Source organism: Vigna unguiculata, chromosome 8 (assembly GCF_037176805.1).
Source record: "Vigna unguiculata cultivar grain cowpea cultivar isolate G323 ecotype 2 chromosome 8, ASM3717680v1, whole genome shotgun sequence".
In the NCBI taxonomy this organism is placed as follows: domain Eukaryota; kingdom Viridiplantae; phylum Streptophyta; class Magnoliopsida; order Fabales; family Fabaceae; genus Vigna; species Vigna unguiculata.
In genome coordinates this window covers 26,762,128-26,787,622 of record NC_140799.1, presented here as the reverse complement: position 1 = coordinate 26,787,622, position 25,495 = coordinate 26,762,128, and the positions used below count along the sequence as shown (strand labels likewise).

At 43.4% G+C, this 25,495-nt stretch overlaps 2 protein-coding genes across 2 annotated transcripts; one reads left to right on the top strand and one right to left on the bottom strand.

Annotated features, from left to right (window-relative positions):
- Positions 1-16,886: 16,886 nt before the first annotated feature.
- LOC146884294 (uncharacterized) lies at positions 16,887-21,616 on the bottom strand. Its single transcript, XM_085665937.1, has 2 exons — positions 19,887-21,616; positions 16,887-17,337 (listed from the first exon to the last, which is right to left on the bottom strand). Exons 1-2 carry the CDS (start codon positions 21,614-21,616, stop codon positions 16,887-16,889), a joined length of 2,181 nt encoding a protein of 726 aa, XP_085522063.1.
- A 1,071-nt stretch (positions 21,617-22,687) lies between these two features.
- On the top strand, positions 22,688-23,077 carry LOC146884293 (uncharacterized). Its single transcript, XM_085665936.1, has one exon. The coding sequence runs from the start codon at positions 22,688-22,690 to the stop codon at positions 23,075-23,077; it is 390 nt and encodes a 129-aa protein (XP_085522062.1).
- The last annotated feature ends 2,418 nt before the right edge of the window (positions 23,078-25,495 follow it).

Below are 25,495 nucleotides of genomic sequence, written 5' to 3'. Positions count from 1 at the left end.
AACATGTTTTCCCCATTATTTTCTTTATACTTCTAATGCATATGACTTATGTAATTTGTCACTTATGTTGCTCCATTGTTTGTATGAACTCTCCTCCTTACTGTTACATCTTAGTTGCATTTTAATTGCTATTGAATTTTCTTCTTAACTAATTTCCCCTATTTTTATTATGTTTCACTTTTTTTTTCATGTCTTATATGCATTTCTTCCCCTTTTTGTCAATCAACAAAAAAGTTGAGACTTAGGAAAAGGAGATGAGAAACATATTCTAAAGGAATAGAATTCTCATTGATAATTATGATCTATAAAAGGAGGGGAATACATATACAAAATAAAATAAATTTGAAATTACGAAGGAGAGAACTTAGGATCTAAGGATGAGGGAACATTTGGTTTTGCCATAAGCTTTGTGATCGTAGCTTTAATTGGGTCTACAATGTTTGCAGATACTACTTACATCCATCCATTTTTCTTATCCTCAATCCTCTTCAATTTTATTTCCATAGCAACATCGATCCTTGAATCAATATCCTCTTGTGATGGAGGAAATTGAGTTCCAAAACCAACTGAAAATTACACAATCCAATCATAAAAGATTCATAAAATAAACTCCCATAATGACCATCTCTCTGTCTCTACACGTCATTAGCATCACCTTGAACATCATCTGCTCACGTGTGACAAGTCACACGATCATCGCCAAACACAAACAGAAAGGGTAAGCTCATAACAATATAAACATACAAATTAGTAATATAGAGATTCACCCACACTATTATATTCCATTTAATGCTTAATCTTAAATCCTTATTGCCTAAAGGTTTCTTGATCATTGTCTCATTATACAAATGAAACTACTAACCCAGACAATCTATACAAATACTTGACCATGGACCTAGGATATCTCATGCTTCCACGAACCTGCCCGTTTGTGGTCCAACCTCTACGAACCTTCCCGTTCGTAGTCCAACTCTACAGACCTCCCTGCTGGTAGTTCAACACACTTGATCCATCCAGCTACGAGCCTCCCCGCTCGCAGAAGCCCTCAAGTGTGAGCACGGAACACACAAACCTCCCTGCTCGTATCCTCACATGAAAGCATCATTAATATGAACCTCCCTGCTCAAATTAATCACGCTTCAACACTAGTCACGAACCTACCCGCTCGTGAGAATGTCAAGCATCTCCTGGTCCAAGTCCACATTTTAAAACACAAGATGTAATTAAAAAAAAAACACATTGCCTGTAACATCCCGACCGGATATTACGAATTTAAATAATAAAATAAAGAAGTAAATAATAAAACTTCATTTATTATAACTGATATTCCCAAAACGCGGGAAAATTAAAATAAACTTTTATTACTTTCATAATAAACCAAAATTCATAAGTATAAATAAGATTGTAATTATCCAAAAGTCCAGAATATTTATAATTACAATTTATTTGAAAGCATAAAAAAACTTTATAAAAGATCTCATAAAATATTCTCCCAAAACTAGCCCCGCTCAGTCTCTAGGCCTCACCAGATCCACCTGCAATAACATTTGCTCCCGTGTACCGCGTACACGATCATCGCCAAACACAAGCAGATAGGGTGAGCTAACATATTACACATACATATAAATATTGCATAGTTATATATATCACACAATCACACCAATACTGCTGTAGAAAAATCGCCTGGCGGGGAACACGTACCGCCAAGCGCTACCCGCTTCCAAACCGCGTGGAAGTTATGATGAGTCAAACCTTGACTCACATTCAATAATTAAATTTTGGAAATTTAGTATTATTTTTGCGCTTAAAAATCATATTTAGTTCCATGCTAAATTTATTATTAGATATTCTTGAGTTTAATAATGCAACTATAATTTAATTTAGGTCCTCAAGGGTGTAAATAATGAATATTTTAATTCATAAATTAAGTCTCAAAATAGGAATTTTGGAGAGAAATAGTTCAGGTACTAAATGCACCTCCAATTCTCATGTTTACACCCCCTTTTTCCAATTGGAATATCTATTTTTAAAATAAAACATTTCTGGAGCTAGTTGCACCCCCTGTTTTCAGGTTTACACCCCCTTTTATAATAGTAATTCATTTCTGTTCTGCACCCCTCCTTTTTACTAAGCTGCACCCCTAATGTCACTTAAACTCTAGTCCACCAGATTTTGCCACGTGGCAATCCTCCACTTACTAAATTAACCAATGACAGTTGCCACATCATCAATCCTCCACTAACTCATATCACCAATTAATGTTTGCCACGTCATCATCTCTTTTCCAACACAAACCCTAACCCTAATCTCTCTTTCTCTCTCTTCCGCACCAACCCACTCCGTAGCCACCACACTCCGCAGCCGCCACGACCATGTCCGGCCACCACTGCCCACGCCGGAAAGCCACCGCCCATCGCGCCTTCGTCGGAAACCTCGCCACCGTTGCTGCACCGATGGTTCGCGAAAGCTGCGTCTTCTCCGCACGTCCCGCAGCCACCACCACCCTCCTCCGCGCCTGCAACTCACGTGAACAGCCCACACACCACACCCAAAGACACCACCTCTGCACCAGCACTCGTCGGAATATCCACCATTGTAGCACCACTCACGGCCTGCAACAACCACCGCGCCTCACTGTAGTTCACCTGTTCCCCTCGCGCCACCACCGTCGCGATGTCGTCATCAACAACAGCCCCGTCGTCGCTCGCACATCGAACCACCACTGCCACACCAAGACAACCCGCGCTCTACAACACCATTGCGACGTCGCTGCAACTCGTCGGAGTTCACGAGCGTCATCTTCTCCGCACATCCCGCTGCCTGAACCACCATTCTCGAACCAGCCTCGCCGCCATTCAATATGTCGACCACGCTCACTCCCGCGCCGTCGTCGACATACATCGCAACAGGAATAAACGAGACGCCGAACGGGTCTTCTATCGGAGAACTAGTGGCCCTAAACAGAATCTGCGAAACGCCGCTTGCGCAACCCTCACAACAGCCAAACTCTAATTACGGGAAGAGAACTCTGGGTTGAGAGGGAGACTGCTCTGACACGTGGCAATCTCTCACTGGTCATACAACGAGTCAACATTGGTCAACTCTAGCAAGATTTGGTCAACAGTGGTCCAACAGGCTATTTTACCCTATTTCTGGCAGGTGGTTCCTCTATAGGAACCCTAAATTACCTACAAGAGGAAGAATCATTTGGCGGCAGTTCATCGCCGACCAGACAATTTCTGAAAATTTCCTGGAACAATAAATTAAAAGGGAAATAAAATATCAAGCATGATATCACCAAATTCATACCTCATCATATCATTCTTAGCATGCCAATCAGACTTAAGTTAATCAACACATGAAATTACCCTATTTAGCATATCATTCCAATTTAAATTAAAGGTAACGCATAAGGTTACTCTTTTTAGCATGTGAATCAATTAAAATAATATTAGTGCGTAAAAGCTCCCCTAACCTGATCTCCTTTGCTTAGAACTTTGAAAATTCTCCCTTGATCACCAATGGCCCTCTTTGGTTTTTATCAACACTCTCAATACTCACAAACACTAAATTTTCGTTTTCCCTTCTGCAACCACAATAACAGCCCACCAAAACCCTCTTTCTTACCTCTAATTAGCCTTTTAAATTGCTCTTAATGTGGTTTAATGGTCTAAAACGAAAATCCAATTAAATTATGGTTAATGTCCTTTAATTGGTTGTCTTATGATGGTTTTAAGTTTGGCAAAAATAAAGTTTAATTTGGGTTCTCTAAGACTTGAACCCACAACCATGCCAATACCAAATCATTGTTAAACCATCAATCCAATTCATGTTTCTTACTAATTGATATAATTCACATATTATATTATTCCACAACATAATTACACATATCATTAAAACAATAATAATTAATTAATACATAAATAACATACATAAGACTTGAACCCAAGTCCTCTCACACAATTAAAGTACTCTCAACCACTTAAACTAGTACTTTTCCATGTCATACAAACCAGAATTAAATACCATAAATGTTCTTCCTACACGCATTTATTAATTAATTATTTATTTAATTATTTAATTTTCATGGGTCTTACATTGCCCTTTGCATTATCGCCTGGCGCTGCCTAAGCGCCGCCAAGCGAATCCAGACACACTGTCTCAGCGGCCATCGCCTGATAGTTCACTCTTCACCGTTAGGCGCCACGCACCCCAAGAACTTCGCTAGTACTCCTATTGCCTCACGGCTTGCCCTGTGCCGCTAGACGTTATACTAGTTATCAACATCCAATTTTGTCCTGGTGAATAAATTTATTTTCAAAAAAATAAAATAAAAAATAAAAAAAAAAGTTTCTTTTAGTTAATGGAAAATAAAAAAATGTGAAACAAAATTTTCTTCAAAGATTTTTCAAACTTTAATTTTAGAAAGAAAAAAGAGAGATGGAAAAAAAGAAAAAAAAGGAAAAAAGAAGGAAGAGCCCAATTTGTTATTAATTATCACACTCCTTTCCCTGAGCCCAACAACTCAACATACTTTCTACCCTTTGTTCCTGAAAAAAAGAAATTAGAAATATGGTTCTAATAATTAGAAGAAATATTTCTTCAAATGGTTATAATCAATATTACTAATTGAGATTGATTTTGTGCTTTGATTTGTTAATAGTTAAAATCAATATTACCGATCTTGATTGATTTTGTGCTCTGATTTGCTGTGATTTGATCCTCATAATGTGCTGCTATCATGACCAATTCCTTTCTTATATTGTTCATTACAATTAAGGCTGAGATTGCATTGATATTGCAAGGTGTAAGTATAAATACACACTCTATCAGGACCGGAAAAAAAATATATTCTCTACACTTCTCTAGTTCTTTCCCATCACCACTCCTCCATAGACACCTCCTTTTTTATCTCTCTTTCAAAAAAAGAAAACATATTGAAGGAGGTAGAAAATCGTAAGAAAATATTTGCTACATTTCCTATTTCTCTTCCATTACCACCCATATAAACACACCTTCTTTTTACCTTTATTGGGAAAACAAGAGGGTGAGATTGATATAGAAGAGAACATATATCGAAAACTACGCCGTTAAGAAAGTCCTTGTCGACCAAGGCAGCTCCGTTGACATCCTTTACTGGGCCACCTACCAAAAAGTCCAACTTTCGGACACCGCTATGGTCCCGTATGACGAACCAATCTATGACTTTTCTAGCGAACAGGTATCCACCCGCGGCTACATCGACCTCCACACCGTCTTTCGTGAGGGAACCCAAACCAAAACCATTCCAATCCGCTTCCTTATCGTCGACGCGCCAACATCCTACAATGTCCTCCTGGGTCGTCCTTCCCTCAACACCCTTGGCGCTGTCGTCTCCACCCCCTATTTAGCCATGAAGTTCCCTTCTCCTTCCGGTGACATCCTCACCATCCACTGCGACCAGCGGTTGGCACGCGAATGCTACATGGCCAGCCTGCGCCCACAGCTCCCAATTCAACAAACCAACCACATTGAGCGACCACCTGGATCCGACATCGCCCTGTCAGGCGAATACCTATACCCCAGAGTAGGCCGGGATGTTCGTCTCGAACCAGTTGAGGAGACCTACCCTCTAGAGCTCCCCAATGGCCACTCTATCAACCTAGGCACCGGTTTGAACTCTGACGAGCGTGCCATCATCACACCCATCCTCACAGTAACACAGACCTTTTCGCCTGGTCAACTGTTGACCTACCTGGGGTGGACCCTCAAGTGGCATCCCACAAACTATCCATCTACAAAGAAGCCCGATACGTATCCCAGAAGAAACACAAACTTGGCGAAGAACGTCGACTAGCGGCTAAGGTTAAGGCCGACAAGTTACTAAATACAAGATTCATAGAAGAAGCTCAGTACACCACTTGGCTTTCTAACGTAGTCTTGGTGAAGAAAACCAATGGCAAATGACGGATGTGTGTAGACTACACGGATGCCCTCGCGATGCCTACCCTTTACCCAATATCGACCGACTTGTTGACGGCGCAACAGGGAATAAGGTGCTTAGCTTTTTGGACGCATATTCTGGGTACAACCAAATCCCCATGGCCATATCTGACATGCACAAGACCGCCTTCATCACGGACGATGCCAACTACTTCTATAGAGTCATGCCTTTTGGTCTGAAGAACGCTGGAGCAACCTACCAACGGCTAATGGACAAGGTCTTCAGTCATCTAATGGGACAATGTGTCGAAGTATATGTTGACGACATGGTTGTCAAGTCTCCAAGCCACCACCAACATGTTGAGGACCTCTCGGCTGTCTTCTTTGTGCTACGCCAATACAACCTCCGCTTTAACCCTGACAAATGTGTATTCGGCGTCGACCGCGGTAAATTTCTTGGGTTTATGTTGACCCAACGCGGCACAGAAGCCAATTCCAAAAAATGCATGGCCATTATTGAGATGCGCAATCCCACTACCATCAAAGAGGTCCAACGCCTCATAGGCTGCCTCACAACCATTTCCCGCTTCCTACCCAAACAGGCCGAACAAACCCAACCCATTGTCCAACTCCTAAAGAAATCCACCCGGTTCACGTGGACTGACGATTGTGAACAGATCTTCCAAAAGCTAAAAACAACCCTGACCTCACCACCTATCCTCCACAAGTCGGACACTCACCAACCCCTCCTTGTATACATCACGGCCACCGACACACCGTCAACGTCGCGCTCGTCCAAGAAATAGAAGGCACGCAGTATCTCGTCTACTTCGTTAGCATAACGCTGCAAGATCCTGAAACTAGATATCAAGTGGTGGAGAAGCTGGCCCTATCCTTAGTCCACGCAGCCCGCCGCCTACGCCCATACTTCCAAAACCACAACATCACCGTCAAAACCGACTACCCAATCCAAAAAATATTGCAAAAACCAGATCTAGCTGGACAGATGTCATCTTGGGCCGTCGAGCTGTCGGAATTCAACATTCGCTACGAACCCCATGGTCCCATTAAAGCCCAATGTCTTATAGATTTTGTCAATGACCTCCAGGACACACCCACAGAGGACCAGTGGACGCTTCATGTAGATGGTTCCTCAAATCCAAAAGGTGCCGGTGCTGGCATCGTGTTTGAAGGACCCAACGACATCCTCATCGAAAAATCCCTCCACTTTGCCTTCAAAACATCAAACAACCAGGCCGAATACGAAGCTATCCTAGCCGGCCTTACTCTTGCCCGCGAAGTTGCTGTCACGACGTTAACATGTAAGACCGACTCCAAACTTACTGTAGGGCACCTAAACGATGAATTCCAAATTAAAGACCCCATCCTTCTACAGTATTACCACCTAGTTCGCGTAGTTATAATCCGCCTTCGAACGAGTCTGTATCGAACATATCCCAAGAACCGACAACGTCAGAGCCGACATTCTCTCAAAATTAGCCAGCACCAAATTGAAAAGCCGCCACCGATATCTACTACAGTAAACATTATCCACACCCTCCATCACAAATACATGCCAAAACCTAACCTACACTCCAACTGACAACACCACCCCTCCCCAAAACCATAACTGGACCACCCCCTATATCCAATACCTAAGAACCGGTAACCCCCCACAAGATGCGGACAAAACTTGGCTGGCTAAGGCCGCTAGGTATACCATGATAGGCGACGGACTTTACAAGCGCGGATACGACCAACCTCTCCTCAAATGTGTCACGGTAGAGCAAGCACAATATATCATTAAAGAGCTACACGAAGGCATTTGCGACTACCATTCCGGCGCACGTACCATGTCTACAAGAGTCCTTAGAGCCGGGTACTTATGGCCGACTATAGAAGTAGACTGCCAAGATTATGTCAAAAAGTGCAAACCATGCCAAAAACATGACAACCTCGTCCACCAGAAACAAGAACAACTACACCATATACTATCCTCATGGCCATTCGCTAAGTGGGGAATGAATATCCTCGACCCCTTCTTGCCTGGCAAAGGGCAGGTGAAATTCCTAATTGTAGCCGTCAACTACTTCACCAAATGGATAGAAGCCAAGCCGCTAACCACCATCACGACCCAACAAATGTAGCAATTTGTTTGGAAAGATATTATATGCAGATATGGTGTTCCACATACCATCATCACAGACAATGACCGACAATTTATAGATAAGGAGCTAGCCAAGTTCTACACTGGCCTGGGCATCAAACACATCACAAGTTCTGTAGAACATCCACAAACCAATGGACAAGCATAGGCGGCCAATAAAGTTATCCTAGTAGAGCTACGCAAGAGATTAGATAGTGCCAAAGGCTGATGGCCCAAAGAGTTAGTAGAAGTGCTATGGGCTTACAGGTGCACCCTTCAATCATCAACAAACGAATCCCCATTCAGCCTAGTTTACGGTGCAAACGCCATGATACCGGTTGAGATTGGCGAACCATCCCTGTGCCGAGAACTATACGACCCAACCCACAACCACCAAAACATGGCTACGCATCTCGACCTCCTACCCAAACTCAGAGAAAAAGCCCAGATACGCAATTTAGCTGCCAAACGACGAGCTGCCAGAAAGTATAACGCAAACCTATGTCCACGATCATTCGCAATCGGGGACTTAGTATGGAGAATGGCCAACAGTGCAAGAAAGAAGGATGGAAAGTTCTCCGCCAACTGGGACGACCCATATTGCATACGTGAAGACACAGGAGGTGAAGCTTATCGCCTCGAACATCTATCTGGGGAAGAGATACCGAACACTTGGAACGTGTCCCACTTCAAGTTCTATTTCAGTTAAATGTATGTTGCGTTAAACCAAATACTTGTAACCCTGGGTGTACTCTTTTTCCTCACCTGGTCTTTTTTCCCTAAGGAGGGTTTTGGCCAGGGAGGTTTTAACGAGGCACCCCATATTCAATAAATAAAACAAAGGGTTCTCAACTGTACAACTCTCCTATGTTTTTACTCTCATATTCCTTTCAAGTTCCCCACCCTTACCACAAGTAAGCGGCTTGGGTCGAACACCATTAACTTCTGTTTAATTCGCTCAACTTCCCCACCCTTACGACAAGTAAGCGGCCTAGGTCGAACACCCTTAACTTGTGTTTAATTCGTTCAATTTCCCCACCCTTACCACAAGTAAGCGGCCTAGGTCGAACACCCTTAACTTGTGTTTAATTCGTTCAAGTTCCCCACCCTTACCACAAGTAAGCGGCCTGGGTCGAACACCTTTAACTTGTGTTTAATTCACTCAATTTCCCCACCCTTACCACAAGTAAGCGGCCTGGGTCGAACACCCTTAACTTGTGTTTAATTCGCTCAAGTTCCCTACCCTTACCACAAGTAAGCGACCTGGGTCGAACACCCTTAACTTGTGTTTAATTCGTTCAATTTCCCCACCCTTACCACAAGTAAGCGGCCTAGGTCGAACACCCTTAACTTGTGTTTAATTCGTTCAAGTTCCCCACCCTTACCACAAGTAAGCGGCCTGGGTCGAACACCTTTAACTTGTGTTTAATTCACTCAATTTCCCCACCCTTACCACAAGTAAGCGGCCTGGGTCGAACACCCTTAACTTGTGTTTAATTCGCTCAAGTTCCCTACCCTTACCACAAGTAAGCGACCTGGGTCGAACACCCTTAACTTGTGTTTAATTCGCTCAAGTTCCCCACCCTTACCACAATTAAGCGGCTTGGGTCGAACATCCTTAACTTGTGTTTAATTCGTTCAAGTTCCCCACCCTTACCACAAGTAAGCGGCCTGGGTCGAACACCCTTATCTTGTGTTTAATTCGTTCAAGTTCCCCACCCTTACCACAAGTAAGCGGTCTGGGTCGAACACCCTTAACTTGTGTTTAATTCGCTCAAGTTCTCCACCCTTACCACAAGTAAGCGGCCTGGGTCGAACACCCTTAACTTGTGTTTAATTCGTTCAAGTTCTCCACCCTTACCACAAGTAAGAGGCCTGGGTCGAACACCCTTAACTTGTGTTTAATTCGCTCAAGTTCCCCACCCTTACCACAAGTAAGCGGCCTGGGTCGAACACCCTTAACTTGTGTTTAATTCGCTCAAGTTCCCCACCCTTACCACAAGTAAGCGGCGTGGTTCGAACACCCTTAACTTGTGTTTAATTCGCTCAAGTTCCCCACCCTTACCACAAGTAAGTGGCCTAGGTCGAACACCTTTAACTTGTGTTTAATTCGTTCAAGTTTCCCACCCTTAACACAAGTAAGCGGCTGGGTCGAACACCCATAACATACAATCGAACGCGCCATACATAGACCATAAATCATCAAAATCCATCATACATAATAACATACAGAACCTTAATCACATTCAACATAAGTGCAAGAATGTACCAATGTAACGTAATGTACCAACTATTACAGACATAGGCTCAAATAATATTTTCGAATCAATAAAAACCGAGATCCTATTGTGCTGCATCAGGGGCCACCTCCTCGGCATCGCCCGCTCCTTTCTCTTCTTCAACCGCCTTCTCCTCCGCCTCCTCATCCGCACTGCTTTCGTCTTCCTTGACAAGCTTTTCGTCAATAATGTCCTTGTTCACATCAAACTTTGAGTCCGTGATGTCAACATCCTGATGGAAAAAGGCCGCTTGACGTAGTCCCTTCTCAAAGCCGTTGATGTGCTTTTGTATAATACAATTCTTCAGGTCGTCAAGCTCACCCACAACACCGTCATACTTGTCTTTCAATTCATCATAGTCTTCCTCCAACTCCCCTATTCTCTTGTTCAATTTTCCCTCTGAATCCAAACAACAAAGCTTCCACGTTGCCAACCTCTTTCTCTCTTCTTCCCAACCTTCCCTCTCCTTCTTCCACACAGCCTTCTCTTCCTCAAGCTTGTCGACTTTTCCCTACAGCTCTTCTACCTTCTCCCGACCTCCCTTCTTTACCTCCCGCCGATATAAAGACCTTACACGGCGACTTAATATCAAGGCTTTGCTCCCAAATTCCACCATTGTCCTTATGATATGATCCGCCTCCATACCATCAATAGAGTTTATAATGGTCTCTAGGAGGTTGATTGCGATATCCTTCCTCAGATATTTTCGGCAACTCAATTAAGCCAGACTCGGGTCCCTTCTCCCCACTAGCCGACCCTGCCCCACTGGCCGACCCCGCCCCGAGCAAGACCGCCCTCACTTTCTTCACATCCTTCCCCTTGCCGGCGCGAGGCGGCAACTCAGCTTTCCTATTCGTTCCACCATGTACATGTACTTCCACCACAGACTCTTGCAAGTTGGGAATGGCAGTTTTCCCAGCTGCCTTAGCCTTAACGGCCATCTCCTTCCTCAACGACTGGAAGAGCGCCAAATTCTTCTTCCCTGATTACGCCATGTGCCCTACAATAACATATTAAACCCCAGTTAAAACAACTTAGAATCATTAACATAATTTAAGTAACAAACAAATACCTTCAATATATATAATCAGATGCACCAAATTATAAACTCTAACTAAGCCCTTAGTGGGCAACTTATCAACAAACTTCATTAAGATCTCCACCACTGTTATGACTTTGGCAAGTGTACCAAGTCGTGCAAGTAGTAACCGGTAAGACCGGGATATCGTTTCCCAAGAGACTCGTGTATACTAATTAATTGCGTAATTAGTGACTAATTTAAACTAACGAATAAATCCATATTTTGAGTTTTAATGTATGAAATTAAACTTTGCATAAATAATTAAAATTGAACTTTGGAAGTTAAAGGCACTTAGTGAGTGGAAAAGATTAGAAATGATATGACTTGATATTGCCGGGGTTAGAATTCACCAACTATGCTCTCATGCAACTACAATTTAACATCCTCTTCATTAATATGCTAATGCCAACCCACAATATTACTCAAACCCTAATTCCTTAATAGATTGAGCCTAAATTTCCTTATTAAAAGTCAATTCCTTGAACTCTTAATAAGCAAATTTGCTTTATGCACAAGGGCTTAAGACAACCAATGGGTCAAGCCCCATTCCTAGGTACAAGCTCCATTGAGTTCTCTTATTCCAAATCTAGGTTTCAAAAGATATTTTCACACCCCATGAACCAAAAATCATGCAAGAGATGGCTAAATCAATGCAAGCTTTAAGTGTAGAAATAAGAAGACTAGCAATTAATGAAAGAGTCATATATATAATCAAAACAAGAGTTTCGTGGCTACATCTAACCCCAACAAAAATGGGTTTAGCTCTCCATTGCCATGGAGAGCTCAAGCTTAAAAATGGAAGAGATGGAAGAGAAAGAGATACAAAGAGGAAGATGGAGCTGTTCCCACAAGCCCTAGCACTCCTCCAAGCTCTCCAAATGTGTTCTTCGTGCCTCCAAAATGCCAAAGATGAGTTTCCCTCCGCGAAAACAGAAGAAAAAGGGTCACTTGACACATCAGCGAAAACAGGCGCCTGGGGAAGGGTCTCACCGCCAGGCGCAAGCCACCAAACAGGGGGCAAGTCTTCCCGCTACCGCCCGACGGTGACCAAGTGCCGCCAGGCGGTGACTAACAGTAGCGCCTGTCTGGCGTTTGGCTGGCGCGTAGCTGGCGGTCTGTTCTGCCTGGCCCTGGCTTTGCGTCGCCAAGCGCTTCTTGTTGACATTTTTCTTCTCTCTTTGCTATTCCGGGTCACTCATTAGTCTGGATTTTTGGAACAAAGCTTCCCATCTATAAAAAGGACACAAAAATGGGGATTAGTGGTATATTTAGATCAATGTAACCCACAATGTATTTATTTACAAAAGTAAGGTAAAATTGACGATTAAGTAGGTTAAATGCTTTGGAAGAGATGATTTTGCTAATGAAATATAGCTTGGATAATGGTAAAAATTAACATTATCAACTCCCCCAAACTTAAAACCTTGCTTGTCCTCAAGCAAAAAGGTAACTTGGCCTAGATGAACAACACAATTGCAATGATCTAGCAAATCAAGAAAACATATGTCAATTGTGCTTGCTCTTATTTGAAAGATTGTGTAGCACATGTGTTTCATTAGCAAGGCAAACTAAAGCTATGGTGTTCACAAAACAAAAATATCACAAGTGCATGCAAGAGTTTATAAGGGATCAACAATCATGGCAAAATGTTTCCTTGATCAATGGGAACCACTTCTCACAAGAACAAGTGTTTCACTCAAGCCCACTAGTGTATGGATATAAACAACATTCTCTCTACCATCACAATGTCACACAATTTAACTTTGCTTTTTGTTCAAAATGTCTAAGACTTTCACAAGCATGCTATCATCACAAGATCTTTTATGGCTTGTATCGTGGCTAGGCTAAGAAGGAAATTTGGTTTTTCAGGATAACAAAAGTACCTTGAGCTAAGAGAGCAACTAATCAAATCATGAAAGTATTTTTCTCCCTTCTCTATTGAACCAATGAAACCAATTCCCAACTTGCTTGCACCAATTTTCTTTTCTTTTCTTTTCTTTTTTTTTTTTGAATTGAACCAAAAACTTTACAAATTTTCCCATGCTCCCTTGTATTAGCAATAATTCCCCCAAACTTGAACCATACTCATGACTAACAATCATTTGCTCTCTCAAGCTCAAAGTAAGGTAGTCAATATCTTCACTATGCTCAAGGTTCAAGGAATGGCACATATTATCTTTAAGGCTCAAAGAAGACTCAAAGGATTTGCACAAGAAATCAACTTAAAAAGGATTGGCTCAATTATGTAACAAGAAAAAGAAAAATGGCCTTGATCACCTGTAGCATGCAAGTAAATGAATAGCAATTGAACTCAAGCAAAGTCAATTATGAGTCCACAGTGATAGCATTCACACAAATCAACTCTGGGGCACAACCTCTCACAGGGTATTTGGGTTCCACAATTCTCAACATATGCCAAAATCATTGATCACAATTAAACTCAAGCATCACTATATCAAAATGAGAACAACCACAAGCTCATGCTCACAAGCCAATTCAACATCATTTCATAACAAGCACAAAAGATGATCATGAAAAGTAGTAATTCAATGCAAAAGATTAGTTCACCACAACCAAGTTACAAAGTTCTACACTATGCTAAAAAGTTCAATACTATCAAAAGAAAGTTAAGAATGAAAACTAAAAGCATAAAATAAATCAGGACTATCAACAAAACAAGTCCTGTAAAATGTGAATCACTCTCTCCAAGTGCTCAGGCGTCATCCTCGCCCTCTTCGTCTAGATCCTCCTCCTCATCCTCTACAGCAGCTGAGGCTCCACCTCCCCCAGTAGTAGTGGCCTGGGCCCCAGGCCAAGCAACAATGGCAGCAAATTCCTCAGCTGATGGGGTGTGCAGCTCGGGAATAGTTAGGGAGATGCCCCTAAGCATGTCAGCATTGGCCATCCCCATTTGGTACAAGGCTTGCATCTGGGGTTCCAGGAGCTGCAGGTGATCGAGCTTGGCCTCCAAAGCCTGCAACCGCATATCAATGGTGGGTGTTGCCTCGGGCTCGGGCTCTGGCTCAGGCTCTGCCTGTGGCTGATGGCGCCTCCTGGGTCTGGGAGCAACTGAGCAGAACCTCTGAAAATATGAAAAGTCCAGGTCCTGTGTTGCTTTCTCCAACGGGGGTACAGAAATATCCATCCCTGCCAGGCTGCAAAGATGGGTGATGAGAGAGGGATGGCCAAGAGCGGCCTTGCCAGCGGCGTTGGCACACCGGTGGATCTCATTTGCAATAAACTGCCCTACATCCATCACCCGACCTGTCAGGATAATGTATAAAATAGTGGCGCGTCCCTCCGTAAGATCAGACACATGGGAGCACGGGGAGATGTTGGCGTGCACAAATGCTGACCAGAAGCGGGCCAAGGGGTGAAGGGAACCTCTCTGAATCGTGCCCCTGTGAAATCCTCCACCCGCCAAGCAGAGTGCTTGGATCAGCTCTCCAGGCGCCACGCCCTCATCATCAAACACTGAAAACTGGCACTCCACATCGTCAGCCAACTGGGTGCCCAAAAACTCATTGATCGTGCCAGCATCAAAGGGCACCCTTTTCCCTCGCACATAACTAAGAAAGGTAGGAGCTGCTGAGGTGGTAACCTTGGCATTGGCGTAAAATTCTTTTACCAAGGTTACACTAAAAGTGCTAGGGTAGCTACCCAGCCTTTCCCAGCCACGCCTGATCAACTCCAGCTGAAACTCATTGACCTCCCCAGGCTTGAGAATCACTTTCCTCTCTGCCACCAACTTTCGTTGCATGACCACTTGGAAGCGGTCCTCATTATCCTTTGTGAGGAAGTAATGAGAGTAAATTCTCTCCTTTCGCTTTTGCCCTTTCGAAGGGTTGCCAACGGTGGTCTTCATTCTTTTGGGATTTGAGGAGGATGCCATCTGTAAAATAAACATTGGTACAAAGAGGCAATTTAAAGTTAGCATTGGAGTGAGAGATTCAATCAAAAAGAGAGTTAATTGCATCTAAAGACTAAACTAGAACAACAAAATGTCAAGTCATTCAGAAGCAAAAACCATTGTAGCATTGGTGCCTCACAACCCAAGCTACAATCACAAGAAAAGCAAAGAAAGAGGCAAAAACAGGGGCCACCGCCTGGCCCCTTAAAAATGACAGCCAGGCGCCAGCTCGAAGCAGGGAGCTCTGCAAGGCGCCACCGCCTAGCGGTAAAACAGGCCAAAATGGCCACCGCCAGGCGGTACATAACAGGCCAACCAAAAATTGCAGTGAACGAGCACAAAATCAGCAGAAAAACCAACTACAATGGCAGCCCAAAAAGCAAACACGAGTTTATAACCACAAACAGCAACAGAAACAATGATTATCAAGGCAAAGCAAAACCCTAAACTAATGAATCAAGAATTTTTAAACAAAAACAAGCATCAACAACTCTAGAAACGATAAGAAAAACACAAGAAAGAGAAGTTACTTGAGTGAAATACTTGGATGAGTGAAATGCAAGAAGTGTTGAAGCGTGAAGAGTGGTTGGTGCGTGGAAAGGGGGAAAGCAGGGTTTCGCCTGGCGGGAGTAAGGCGGCAGTGTGAGTGGGAGTGATGAGAGCAGTTGCGCCTAGCGGGAGCAAGAGTGAGAGTGAGAGTTAGGGTTTTGAGAGGGGTGAGAAATGAGTGGAGAGGCGCCAAGCGGGATGGAATTTAGGGTAGGGGATTGGGCCAGCTCGGAAACACACTTAAAAAGCCCAAACGCACTGCACACCGATACCGCCTGGCGGTAGGTCACGAGCCGCCAGGCGGTATACCAGTAAAATGCCACTGGAGCTGTTTTCTGGTGTAGCGCCAAGCGGGCGCTAGGGAGCCGCCAGGCGGCTGGCTCCTGGAATGCTTCAGAGGTCAATTTTTCAGATGGCGCCTGGCGGAAGGGAGTGAACCGCCAGGCGGTTAAGCTGTAGGGGTGGATTTTTTTGTGTTTTTGGGTAATGGTTGGGTTGGTTTTTGACTCAATTGTGCTCCCACCAACCTTTCACTCTTGCACACATACTTTTTCAAGCTTTTCAACTTCAAACCAAGCATTCACACTCAAGCAAAACATTCAATTCACTTAACAAATACATAACTTAATTTAAGACATGCTTTCACTACACAACTATGCTACTCCTATTCTCACAAACAACCAACTTTACACTACCACAATCTATGATGCATAAATGTTGAACTCAATTTAAAATGCAACAACAAGCACATGCTATCACATCCTAAAATTAACTATGCATGACAACACTCAAAGTTATGGTACCACATGTTCACAAATGAAAATTTAACACCAAGTTCAACATTTCAACAACAAAACAATCATACTAACACAATTCACACATGCATACAAACATCATACTGAATTGAAAAAGAAAATTAAAAGCTAAGATGAGTTTAGAGCACTGGGTTGCCTCCCAGGAAGCGCTTGTTTAACGTCACGAGCCTGACGGGTAAGGACTCTAGGCTTCACTGAGGTGCATGACGGTGGTCATCCTCAAAACTTCACCACCCAAATAAGGCTTGAGCCTTTGGGCGTTCACTACCCAACTCCTTTGTGAGGAAGGGTCTTCAATTTCAATCGCCCCATAAGCTTTCACCTCTTTGATGGTAAATGGGCCTGACCACTTGGATTTCAACTTCCCTGGGAATAATTTGAATCTTGAGTTGAGCAGAAGCACTTGTTGACCGGGTTTGAAGTCTCTTTTCACCAACTTCCTATCATGATAGGCCTTCACTTTCTGTTTATAGCTCTTGGAGGACTCATAAGCATTGAGTCGCATTTCTCCCAACTCATGAAGTTGTAGCTTCCTCTTCTCCCTTGACAAGGATGGATCAAAATTCAAGAACTTCATGGCCCAATAGGCTTTGTGCTCCAACTCCACCGGAAGATGACAAGCCTTCCCATATACCAATTGGAATGGAGTCAACCCAATTGGAGTCTTGAATGCAGTCCTATAGGCCCACAGAGCATCGTCTAACTTAATAGACCAATCCTTTCTTGAGGAAGAAGTTGTCTTCTCAAGGATCCTCTTGATTTCTCTATTTGACACCTCTGCTTGTCCATTTGACTGAGGATGGTAGGGAGAGGCAACTCTGTGTCTGACATTGTAGTGCTCCAAGACTTTCTTCAACTGAGTGTTGCAGAAGTGAGAACCTCCATCACTTATCAAGACTCTTGGGACACCAAATCTGGAGAATATGTTCTTCTTGAGAAACTTGATGACTGTCTTAGCATCATTTGTGGGCGTGGCAACAGCTTCCACCCATTTGCTGACATAGTCCACAGCCAACAAGATATACTCCTTAGAGAATGAGGAAGGCAAGGGGCCAATGAAATCAATACCCCAGCAATCGAACACTTCAACCTCGAGTATGTTCTGCAAAGGCATTTCATTCCTTCTGGAGATACTCCCTGTTCTTTGGCACTTGTCACAGTGTTTCACGTGTGCATGAGAATCCTTGAAAATGCTCGGCCAATAGAACCCAGATTGTAGAACCTTTGCAGTTGTTCTTTCTCCACTGTAGTGTCCTCCAAAGGGTGAATTGTGGCAGTGCCACAAGATATCTCTTGCCTCCTCTTCAGACACACATCTCCTCAACGGATTGTCTGCCCCAATCTTGAAAAGATGAGGATCATCCCACACATAGTATTTTGCTTCCCTGAACAACTTCTGTTGCTGATGCCAACTCATATCCTCAGGAACAACTTGAGCAGCCTTAAAGTTTGCCATTTCTGCAAACCAAGGTCTATTAGATACTAGGAGCAGCTTTTCATAGGAAATTCTTCTAACACTTCCTGCTCCAGTGTGGTCACCTCTTCATTCACCAGTCTTGACAGATGGTCTGCCACTTGATTTTCACAACCCTTCTTGTCTTTAATCTCAAGATCAAATTCCTGCAACAACAAAATCCACCTAATGAGTCTAGGTTTAGAATCAGGTTTAGTAAGCAAGTATTTGATTGCAGCATGATCAGTGTAAACCACTACTTTAGAACCAATGAGATAAGAACGAAATTTTTCCAAGGCATACACTATTGCTAGTAACTCCTTTTCAGTAGTTGCATAATTCACTTGATGTTCATTAAGGACTTTACTAGCATAGTGTATGGAGTGAAAAATTTTATTCTTTCTTTGCCCCAAAACAGCCCCAACCGCATAATCACTTGCATCACACATAAGTTCAAAATCAAGTTCCCAATTAGGTGCAATGATTATGGGTGCGGAGACTAGGCTGGTTTTCAAAAGATTGAAAGCATTTAAACATTCAACATCAAAATTAAAGGAAATATCCTTATTGAGCAAGTTGCTCAATGGCTTGGCTATCTTGGAGAAATCCTTGATGAAGCGTCGGTAGAAACCCGCATGTCCAAGAAAGCTCTGGATTCCCTTCACATTTGTTGGTGGTGGGAGTTTCTCAATGACATCCACCTTCGCTTTGTCCACTTCAATGCCCTTGGAAGATATTTTGTGGCCCAAGACGATCCCTTCAGTCACCATGAAATGACATTTCTCCCAATTGAGAATGAGATTGGTTTCAACACATCTCTTGAGCACAACTTCCAAATTTGCCAAGCAAAGATCGAATGAACTTCCAAACACCGAGAAGTCATCCATGAAGACCTTTATGCACTTCTCCACAAGGTCGGAGAAAATAGCCAACATGCATCGTTGAAATGTGGCTGGTGCATTGCAAAGCCCAAATGGCATCTTTCTATAGGCATAGATACCAAAAGAGCAAGTGAAGGCGGTCTTCTCTTGGTCTTTAGGGTCCACCACAATCTGGTTATAACCAGAATAGCCATCCAAAAAGCAATAGAAACCTTGACCCGCCAATCTCTCTAACATTTGATCCATGAAAGGAAGAGGGAAGTGATCCTTCCTTGTGGCCTTGTTCAGCTTCCTGTAGTCTATGCACATCCTCCAGCCGGTCACGGTTCGTGTGGGTATCAACTCATTCTTGTCATTACGGACCACTGTCATGCCGCCCTTCTTGGGAACCACTTGCACTGGACTCACCCATGCACTATCAAAGATTGGGTAGATAATCCCAGCATCTAGGAGTTTCAATACCTCCTTTCTCACCTCCTCTTTCATCACAGGATTCAACCTTCTCTGAGGTTGTGCCACTGGCTTGAAATCCTCCTCCATGAAGATTCTATGCATGCAGTAGGAGGGACTGATTCCTTTCAGATCAGATATGGACCAACCAATGGCTCCTGAGTTGACTTTTAACACCTCAATCAACTTTTCTTCTTCTGAGGGTGATAAGGAGCTACTGATAATCACAGGTTTGTTGCTACCCCCTTCAAGAAACACATACTTCAAATGTTGGGGCAACATCTTCAACTCCACTTTTGGCTCTGTGACTTCATTCTCACCCTTCAAGTCTTCCATCTTCGCCTCATGAGGAGGGATTTCCTTCAAAGCATCAAGATTGGCTAAGCACTCATCAATCTCTTTCTCCTCCTCATCATTGAGAGTCTCAAAGGCATCTAGTAGAGCTTTCTCTAGAGGGGATGAGGTGTGTAGATCTTTCTTGGAGCTCATGAGCACTTCATCAAGCATATCAACTCTGAAACATCCTCCAATATCTTTTGGGTGAGACATGGCTTCAAAGACATTGAAGTTCACTTCTTCATCTTGAACTCTCACTGTGAGTTTGCCATGATCAACATCAATTAGCACTCTTGCAGTCTTCATAAATGGCCTCCCCAATATGAGAGGAACTTCAACATCCTCCTTCATCTCCATTATAACAAAGTCCACTGGGAATAGGAACTTGTCAACTTTAACTAGCACATCCTCCACTACTCCGTGGGGGTATTTGATTGACCTATCCGCCAGTTGCAATGTCATTCGAGTGGGCTTGATTTCCAACTCCCCAATCTTCTTGAGCATAGAAAGAGGCATCAAGTTGATGCTAGCACCCAAATCAAGTAAGGCCTTCCCCACAGCTAGGCTCCCAATTGTGACTGGAAGTGTAAAACTGCCAGGATCCTTGAACTTTGGAGGTAACATCTTCTGAATGATAGCACTACATCCAGCCTCTAGTTCTATGGCTTCCTCTTCAATAAATCTTCTCTTCTTTGTGAGGATTTCCTTCATAAACTTTGCATAGGTTGGCATTTGCTCCAAGGCTTCTGAGAAGGGAATATTGATTTGAAGCCTCTTGAAAATGTCCAGAAACCTTGCAAATTGCCTTTCTTTATCTTTCTTAGAAGGCTTAAGAGGATATGGGAGAGTCTTCACTGGTGGTGGCTTTATTGCCACTTCCTTCTTTTTCTCATTTTCTCTATTTTCAATTTTATTCTCTTCCTCTTCTACAACAATTTCCTCATCTATCTCTTCCTCATCTTTTTCTTCTCCTTTATCATTGGGCTTGGCTTTAGCTTCATCACTTCCTTTAGCATTCAACCCCACTTCTTTACCACTTCTTGTGACCACCGCTTTGCATTGCTCTTTGGGATTGGCTTCGGTGTTGGCGGAAAATGAACTACTTTGTTGATTCGCCACTTGCTTGGCCAATTGCCCCACTTGCACCTCCAAGTTTTTAATTGAGGCATCGGTGTTCTTCTGATTCTGAATTGACATTTGCATGAATTGCTGCATCATGTCTTCAAGCTTGGACGTTCTATCAGACAAAGAAGGATGTTGATAAGTTTGTTGATGTGGGGGCCTATTGGAAGGTCCTGCTTGGCCCATGTTTTGATGAGGTCTCCATCCTTGGTTATAGTTCCCTGGTCGGCCTTGATTTCCCATATAACTAACTTCCTCTTGAGATGTGCTTGGCATAGCACATTGCCCATTAGTATGGTTTCCTCCACATAACTCACAACTTTGCACTTGTTGGAGTTGAGCTATAGAGGCATTTTGAAGCTCTTGAGGAAGTTGTGACAGTTTCTTCATGAGGGTCTCCAGCTGTTGAGTCATAATCTTGTTTTGAGCCAATAGAGCATCTTGAGATTGAAGCTCTAGAATACCCTTCTTTTGAGAATGGGCTCTCTCAGTGTAAGCTTCATTATCATTGGCGGCCATATTCTCTATTAACTCATAAGCTTCCTCTGGCGTCTTCCACTTAGGGCTAACCTTGTGTCTGGGGGGAATTGAAACATTATAACACTTGTAATACTTAGCTCGGGGGTGAGCAACTTGGGGGTGAGCAGGATAATCCACCACAAGTGCAAGCATCAGCTGAATCCGACTAGATTATATGTAATCCGGATAAGTCATGTCGAGTCTTAGTGTATTGTTTGGAAGGTCATAACATGCTTGGGTGATGATGTATAATGGAATGTGAAAGTGTATCTGATTGCATGATAAAACTATTTTTGGCTCTAGCTTACCCTTCTGTTATTTGTTATGTATTCTACTGTGAGGTTCTCTTTTTTTCGATGATCATCAACTTGTTGATGTGAGCAGATACGAGGAACACCCGGGGTCAACAAGGAGGTGATGGTTCTGCTGCTTAGCCTTTGGACTAGCTTCTGTTTTTGGACCCTTCTTTTAGGGCAATGGCCCAAGTACTGTCTGGCCTTTGGGCTTTATTTTGAAAACTTTGTCGTTATTCTTTTATGCTTTCTTTTTGGCATTGTGGTGTGCCTTGATTACTGTACGGAGTTGTATTTGTACTCTAGGACTGCGTTACTATATTATTATATGTGATGTTTCTTTTAATTTGGATTATTAATTAAATGGGACGTTACATTTATGGTATCAGAGCGGTCATTCCTTAGGTCTGTGGACTTGGATGTCCGCTTAGCTTTCTCTGTGTCTTTCTGAGTGTTCTTAGTTAAATTCTTGTCTTATCAAGCCTAACCAATGGTTTTCCTGTGTGCTAGTGAACTATGGCACCTCCTCGTAAGAACTCCCAATCTTCTCAAGGCGATGTACCTGATATCGCCAAGGCCATAGAAGCCATGGTGGTAGCAATGACCCAACAAAGCACGACGATGATGCAGCAGCATGAAGCATCTATGCAGCGACATGCATCGTCGCTTGAACAACAACAATTGGTGATGCGACAGATGGAGGCTGCAAGAGTGGCTGTTGAGGATGCTCACAAGCAGCATAGAAGCCCTCCTCCAGCTGGAGGAGAACAAGACAATTGCCCTTGTCTTTGGCCCTGACCCACGACTACCAGTCAAGGAGTGAAGTCTAGAAGACTTTCTGAAACACAATCCTGTGAAGTTCAATGGCAAGACAAGTCCTGATGCCGCAAACCAATGGCTGAAGGACATAGGAAGAATCTTCGACGCGAAGATGTGTCCAGCAGATAACAGGTTGGCCTTAGTTATGTATATGCTTACGGGAGAGGTGAAGCATTGGTTGATTAGCATGAAGTCCATCATGGAAGAGAAGGATGAACTAGTCACTTGGGAGGCTTTCAGGGGGAAGTTCCTCTCTGAATACTTCCCAGACAATGTCAGATACGCCAAGGAGGTGGAGTTTCTCCAATTGACCCAGGGAGGGAAGTTAGTGACAAAGTACACTGAGAAATTCAAGCATCTCAGCCGTTTCTACACCATACCGCTTGATGAAGAGTGGCGATGCAGGAAATTCGAGAATGGTCTCCGCGGTGATATCTGCTTGATGGTGGCTCCATTGTCCATCAAGGATTTTGCTGCTCTGGTAGAGAAGGCCAGAGTGTGATAGAGAAGATGAAGAACAAGGTGGAAGGTCAACGCCCACAGCAACCCTAGAGGATAGGTGGACCATTTGCGTCCAAACTGAGACATGAGGAGAGAAGGAAGTCGCATGGCAAACCTCAACACCAGTCCCAGGGGTCCTAGAGCTTTCCTCCCCAGTAGAGTTAAGTACAGTGTTATATATGCAAAGGCCCTCATCTGAGGAGCACCTGCTCGCACATGGAGGGCTATCGCCGGTGCAACAACTATGGCAAGGAAGGCCACTTTGGGAAAGACTACCCTACCCTTACTAGACTAGTGGTACGACTTCCAGTTCATACTCCCCACCAACGACACGCAGAGTTTATGCTATGACGGGGACGGAGGCGGCAGGCTCAGGTAACTTGGTTATTGGTAGTTGTGTGATCGCTGGTGCTAGTTGTTGTGTGCTATATGATTCTGGAGCGACACACTCCTTTGTGTCAGATGCTTGTATGAAATGTTTGGGTTTGCCGGTGTGTGAGCTGTAGTGTGAACTAGTAGTCTACTCTGGTGTCGGGTTTGGCTAGGACATCGTCCTTATGTGCTAGGTGTCCAGTGGAGGTAAAAAAACGCAGGTATAAAGTGAACCTAATATGCCTACCTCTACAAGAGTTGAAGGTAATCTTAGGGATGGATTGGCTCTCTGTTAATCACATTCTTATAGATTGCCGAGAAAAGAGATTGTTATTCCCCAACTCAGAGGAGCCTGAGTTGTTATCGTCCTAAGGGGTTGTGAAGGAGTTACAAGATGATGCACAGTGCTACATAAATTTTATGCATCTAGAAGTAGAGAAGGAAGGAGCAACGTCAGTCATACCAGTTGTACAGAAATTTGAAGACGTGTTTCCAAATGAAGTACCAGGGTTGCCTCCCAATAGAGAGATGGAAATCTCTATTGATCTGGTACCAGGAACCGATCCAATGTTGATGGCTCCATACCGTATGGCTCCGACAAAGTTGGTAGAACTCAAGAAACAAATAGAAGAGTTACTCAGAAAGTATTTTATCTGACCCAGCACTTCGCCTTAGGGAGCACTAGTGCTATTGGTGAAGAAGACGGATGGGAGTTCACGTTTGTGTGTGGACTACCGGTAATTAAACAAGATGACCATCAAGAACAAGTACCCCTTTCCGAGAATTGATGACTTGATGGATCAGTTGCATGGATCATCGGTGTTCTCAAAAATTGATTTGAAGTCGGGATACCATCAAATCCTAGTGAAGCCAGATGATGTGCAGAAAACAGCCTTCCGGTCTCGATATGGGCACTACGAGTACGTGGTTATGCCTTTTGGTGTGACCAATGCTCTGACAGTGTTCATGGACTACATGAACCGGATATTCAGACCGTTCTTGGATAAGTTTGTCGTAGTCTTTATAGACGACATACTCATCTATTTTAGGACTCAGGAGGAACATGCAGAACACTTGAGGTTGGTGCTTAGTGTCTTGAGAGAAAAGCAACTATATGCCAAGTTGTCCAAGTGTGAGTTTTGGATGGACAAAGTACAATTCTTGGGACATGTGATATCCGCCCAGGGTATAGCAGTGGATCCAGCAAAAGTTGAGGCAGTGGTAAAGTGGGAGAGCCCCAAGTCAGCAACCGAGATCAAAAGCTTCGTGGGTTTAGCTGGCTACTACGGGAGATTCATAGAGGGATTCTCCAAAATAGTGGCGTCGTTGACACAACTTACCCGGAAGGACCAATCCTTCACTTGGACGGATAAGTGTGAAGAAAGTTTTCAAGAGCTTAAGCAAAGGTTAACGAGTGCTCCAATTCTTGTGATCCTTGATGTTGTTAAACCTTTTGAGGTCTATTCTGATGCCTCTCATCTAGGTTTGGGTTGTGTGTTGATGCAAGAGAAGAAGGCAGTGATGTATGCTTCGAGGCAACTTAAGGTGCATCAGAGAAACTACCCCACTCATGACTTGGAGTTGGCAGTTATTGTGTTTGCCTTGAAAATTTGGAGGCATTATCTCTATGGTGCTTAGTTTTGTGTGTTTAGTGACCACAGAAGCCTCGAGTACTTATTTGATCAGAAGGAGCTGAACATGAGACAGAGGAGGTGGATAGAGTTCTTGAAAGACTATGATTTTGAACTGCTATATCACCCGGGGAAGGCAAATGTGGTAGCCGATGCCTTTAGTAGGAAGACAATGCACACCGCACATCTTATGATAAAGGAAGTGGACCTACTAGAACAGTTCAGGGATATGAAGTTACAGATGGAGTTGGGATCTGAGTTCATTAGGTGTAGTATCTTAACTATATCTAGTGATTTCTTGGACTCAGTCAGGGAGAGGCAGTTATTAGATTCCAGCTTGAATAGGGTGCGAGAACAACTTGGAACAGATGAAGCGAGGGATTTTGCCTTGAGTAATGATGTATATTGAGATTTCA